This window comes from Mercenaria mercenaria, chromosome 12, assembly GCF_021730395.1.
Source record: "Mercenaria mercenaria strain notata chromosome 12, MADL_Memer_1, whole genome shotgun sequence".
NCBI lineage: Eukaryota > Metazoa > Mollusca > Bivalvia > Venerida > Veneridae > Mercenaria > Mercenaria mercenaria.
In genome coordinates this window covers 80,554,368-80,559,769 of record NC_069372.1, presented here as the reverse complement: position 1 = coordinate 80,559,769, position 5,402 = coordinate 80,554,368, and the positions used below count along the sequence as shown (strand labels likewise).

At 33.2% G+C, this 5,402-nt stretch overlaps 2 protein-coding genes across 2 annotated transcripts; both read right to left on the bottom strand.

The window, feature by feature from the left end:
• Positions 1-2,493: 2,493 nt before the first annotated feature.
• On the bottom strand, positions 2,494-2,928 carry LOC123533509 (uncharacterized). The gene has a single exon (XM_045315159.2). It carries the CDS (start codon positions 2,926-2,928, stop codon positions 2,494-2,496), a length of 435 nt encoding a protein of 144 aa, XP_045171094.2.
• A 4-nt stretch (positions 2,929-2,932) lies between these two features.
• Positions 2,933-3,514, bottom strand: LOC123533510 (uncharacterized). Its single transcript, XM_045315160.1, has one exon. It carries the CDS (start codon positions 3,512-3,514, stop codon positions 2,933-2,935), a length of 582 nt encoding a protein of 193 aa, XP_045171095.1.
• Between the last annotated feature and the right edge of the window lie 1,888 nt (positions 3,515-5,402).

Genomic DNA, 5,402 nt, shown 5'->3' with positions numbered 1-5,402 from the left:
TAAAATTATCCGTTATGATATGGCCATACTATTTTTAATATTATTTAGATTCTTTACAATTACACCTCTCTGGAACATTAAGCTCTATGTCCATATCCGAGAAAATTTATTGTGATTAGATATAACGTTTCTGTTTTATTAAACTTGTAGGTATTTCTGAATTATTGAAGTATTTAGGAATAAGGAGGTTAAACATGATAGCATTCCATGTCTACCAGAACTTAAAACTTTAAAAAATGCAAACTTATATCTGAGGTAAACAGTGTCACAGGATGTCAATACACTTACTTTGTTATCCAAATATTTAATTAGAAACAATTACATAATAATAGAAATAGCTAGAAAATATGCCAGTCTGTGGAGTAGCCATTTGCCTTTGTAGTCGTCCGTCTGTCCTGTAACATTAGAAAAATTTCATTTTTCAGTCAATAATTAAGTACCCTCTTCTTTATTTTCAAGCATATCCATAAGTAGTTACGCAACGCGAAGGGTAGAACTCCATTAAAAATCAGCAGTGCCCTATAAAAATACAAACTTTTGAATGTGATCCTATCACAATGCAATGTCAATGAATAAGTAACACTTAAAGATGTAAATGTTTTTTCTTCAAATTATTGGCAATTAAGATAATGTTTATAGCAATGTTAATCATAATTGTTTGAAAGTTTACTGTAATCACGATTATCAAAAAACGTCCACTAATCATAAAAGATTCATGTTCTTCATGTGAAATAGTTATATTTTGAAGTAAACATTTGTGTTTCCGAGAAACTGTTTGGAAATGTAAACTCACTTAAAAAATATCTTTGTCTTCACTAACCTCTGCTTTCTACGTTGAAATTATAGTGTATATATAAATCTTAAACTTGCATTCTCAACTTTAAAGAATACTAGTCCCCCCCCACCCCCCCCCCCCCCCACCACCACCCCCACAAGTACTTAACTGAACTACTGTTGAAAAACGGCGTAAAACAAACAAACTAATTTTCCCTGCTTTTGCCTTTGAAAAGTATTGGTCAATATTTTCAGATAGATACAATGTATGTGAAATACTATGTTATGATTAGCTGAAGAAATATGATTCCCAACGGACCCAAAAGTCGTTCTTAAAAGGATATGGTATATTGTTTCTAAAACACACGAAACGACATCAAAACAAGGCACCGAATATACTAATGCGTCGACGCCTCCTATGGCGAAAAACCCATTTCTTTATTTAATTTTAACCATTCAACGACACATTAAGAAATAACAACTTTTACACTTCTTCACTTTTAATTTTTCATAAAATCCAAATTTTTATCACATCCAAATTTATATTTAAATCCAAGTATCGTATTTTTACAATTTTGCTCTTTAATTCCTATGTTTACTCCTTTAACATTTCCCTTTGCACAACTTTTTAACTCTTACATGTATGTAAAATCATGTGATATATATACCCTAAAAGTTTTACCGCCAAAAGTGAATACAAGTCTAGAAAAAATCATGACATTGATGGACTTAGTGTAACATGTAATTAACTTGACAATCACTCAGTAACCAAGCACGAAAAATGAGTTACTCTATTCCTAAATTTCCCGCCAATCACGACAGAGTATATCTACTACATGAAATTTGCCGCCAAATACTAACGCAGCAACCACATAAAGAACAGGGTGTATATTCAGAACATTTATATCATGTCAAATGAAGCGGAGCAATCATAATTCAAATAATAAATCATGAATATTCACGACACTCCCGGACTAAACAGTATAGAATATATTACATAGTTAAAGAAAATTGTGTCGTAATTAAGTAAACAAATACAGTCAAACCTTCAATATATCAAAGTTATGCACATCACGTAATGTCTAACTTTTACTAAAAATATACACCATAAACATTTCACAGTGTTCTAATCAAATCCAATATTACTACAAACGTCCGAAACAGTTCTATTCCTCTAATTTTCAGTTCATATTCAATGTTCGCTCACACAAGTATCGTTACACATATAATCCTTAGTGTGTATAAGTTCATCCCCTCTGTAAACGTATGTTCGCTCCATACTGATGCAACAATGCTGCGTTATGACTCTTATGTTACTGTCCGCTCTTTCAATTGGGAATTCCTCATCACTTACACTTATCACATTATCTGCATCCGAAATATCGCTATACTCAGCATTCTATGAACCACTTGCACTAACATCTTCATTTTGACTTTCAACAAATACATTTCCATCAACATTGGCACTTTCAGTTGCACTAACATCTTCATTTTGACTTTCAACAAATACATTTCCATCAACATTGGCACTTTCAGTTACAGTTTAGCTCCGTTCGAATTTTATCGCGGGAAATTAACACTTTATTGAATTGTTCTTTCCCTTTGCTCCGGTAAATGAGAGTTAGTCTCATTATAATTTTTTCATTGTGATTTTAAAAGTATCATATATATCACGATTAGCACCACATTTATCACAATTACTGTTCTGTTAAATTCGATTTATCCATAAGTTAAACACTTTCTTTTATCTTGTTTTTTGCCAATTCCACTGGGTTTTTTTCTAGGTCGGTTTGCTCTTTTGTCGATTTCAGATTCAGCAGATTTTTTTTTCGTCTGTTCCGGCTCTGTAGTGCTACATTCCACTGGATATAAACGGTTGAGTGGTCTACCGAGCACTTTCCCGGACGGTAAATTGATTTTAGCAGACCTGACTTCGCCGTCTCTGCTAAACAACAGTTCCTGTATTTTCCCAATCTTCCAACTACCTCTTGGTGTGTTGTCTTTAATAAGCACTATATCTTCAACTTTTGGTCCATTTTGTGACACAACCCTCCCCGCTTTTAAGAATGCCTGCATACGTTCACGTAAACATATCAAATATTCGTCTCTCCAAATTCTCCAGAACTCATTTAAGAGTCTTTGACCTTTTTCCATATTGTCAGCAAATGGTCACTTGAACTTTCGTAAGGGTTGTATTCCAAATCTGAGCTGTCCATACTGGCTTCTGGGATACCTGTGTGTGGTTTGGTGTCAGGAAATGACTTGGAGTAAGAGTGATGTCGGAATTTACGTCATCACACACGTAAACTAAGGGTCTTGAATTCACTACAGCTTCTACCTCTTTTATCAATGTTTGCATCTGAAACAGAGTTAGCATTTTTCTACCAAGAGTCTTTCGCAAAGCACGTTTAACAAATCCAACAAGTCTTTCGTAAAATCCCCCATCCAGGGCGCTAACTCCACCATGAAATGCCAGTTTATCCCAGTAGATGACACATATGACTGCACATTTTGTCACATTTTCCATATGAGATCCAATGTTTTGCTCGTTTGAAGTCATATCCTGAATCACTTCCAAATGCACAGCTCTGGTAACCATACAAGAAAACAAACACAGCCACACTTTTTTCGGTCCTTCAACAGTTTTCACCAGTAATGGTCCAAGATAATCCACTCCTGACCTTGGAAACGCACATGATTCTTGTACTCTTGAAGCTGGTAAAGGCGGCATCGGCGGCATTCTGTATGGACAACCTTCGTATCGGCGACAAATCGAGCACAGACGAATAATCGATTTTACAGTAGATCGACCTTGTGGTACCAAATATTTATATCGTAGTCTTGCGAGTGTTTGTGATACACCGAATGCAATGTCTCTTTGTGCACTTTTTTATTATAAGCCTTGTAAATCTTTCTCTCGAAGGTAAAAGTATTGGGCGTCTTGCTCCTTCTCGCAAATCTGAGTTGTCTAACCTTCCAGCACTTCGAAAAAGACCACTTTCATCCATGTATAGTCCCAACTGCCTCTGCACATTTATCATCTTTTTGTCATTCAATCCATCACAATCCTTGAAATACACTTTATGTTGTATATATGATCTCCAAATAGTTTCAGCGTCTTTGACCTCTTCACTTGTGATGTATTCACTAATATGTTTCTTTCTAAGCTTCTTGATAAATTTCATAATCCAAGCTGCACAACAGCTTAAGTATGTACATGTATTACACTTAGGGCTATAAAGTATTAGGTTTTTTGCACCTTTTTTATCACCAACTGTCAGGGAGTACTAGGTGGATTGAGTAGCTTTTTTTTTATAATTTGTTTTTTCTCTTTTATGACATACATCATACAAACACGTTACACTTGTTTTTGTACAATTCTGCAGACCTATTAAATAATGGTAAAACAGAAATAATATCTTTGAGATACATAAAACAATTGCAATTATTTCCCGTTCAGCTTTGTTTATAAAATCGTTTTGTATGTCAAAAAAAGATAAATAAATGTATCCACTTTGCATGATAAGACGCTTAAATTCAGAAGAAAGTTAACACTATATAAGATATAAGCAGAGAAAAAAATAGAGTATACCCATGTGCGCTCTTGATTACCTTTAAATAAATTATTTCAAATATTTTTTTATGTGTCTCAGTGATGTACGTGGTAAGGATGCATACTAAAGATTTAAGAAAGACCATTTCTTTAAATGATAATCAATTTTATTTTGCATGATTGCTATTTCTTTTTCTAGACAAATTCTGATATTTAAATAGAATAAAAACTGGTTGAATACGGGAACCTTTCGTCTTTTTTTCATTTAAAAAATAAAATATTTCATCAAAAAAATCATGAAATTTATGATATTGCTTTTTAACCCCGTTTGCACAATGCCAAAACTTATACATTCTAGATTGAACAGGCACGATATTCCCTTTTCTGCAAGAAAGTTACTAAGTCTATTCCACACAATTTGAACATGATTACATTCCCAAAATAGATGTTCTATACGTTCCACTTGCATGTTACAAAAATCACATAAGTTTGTTCTAGACAATTTCATTTTGTGCAAGTACTTATTTGTTGGAACTATTCGCATTAAACATTTATACTGGAAGTTTCTAATTTTTGTGTCTATCGTTGCTTTAACAATTTGTCCATAAATTTTGTTCCATATTATGTTATTGTTTTCAACAGTAGATCCCCATTTCTTTTCTGATTTTATTTCTGGTTTAAGTTTTACGTTTAATTGTTTGGTGTATAGTAATTTGTTTGGTGCTTTTGCTGCCTGAATTTTATTAAGCAGGTTGTCTGTAGTAGTGTATATAATGTTGTTTTTTTAAGTGATTCTTTTTGGTCCGGCTTAATGCTGGTGATAATTTGATAATATTTTAGGAATTCATTATCTTCCAGACAGTGTAAGTACTTGAATTGTTCAAAAAAATAAAAATTCTAAATATTTTATTCCTTTTTCCGAACCATTCTTTGTAATAAAATGTTTTATTCCCATTCCTTATGTCAGAGTTGTTCCAGATTATCTGTTTTCCACTTATGTCATTTAATTCAACCTTCTTAATGGTATGCCATGCAATAAGAACATCTTTAAGAAATGCGTTGTTTGTACATATGT

Coding starts and splice junctions, on each gene's coding strand:
- LOC123533509 (XM_045315159.2), bottom strand. CDS start 2,928: ATGGAAAAAGGTCAAAGACTCTTAAATGAGTTCTGGAGAATTTGGAGA.
- LOC123533510 (XM_045315160.1), bottom strand. CDS start 3,514: ATGCCGCCGATGCCGCCTTTACCAGCTTCAAGAGTACAAGAATCATGT.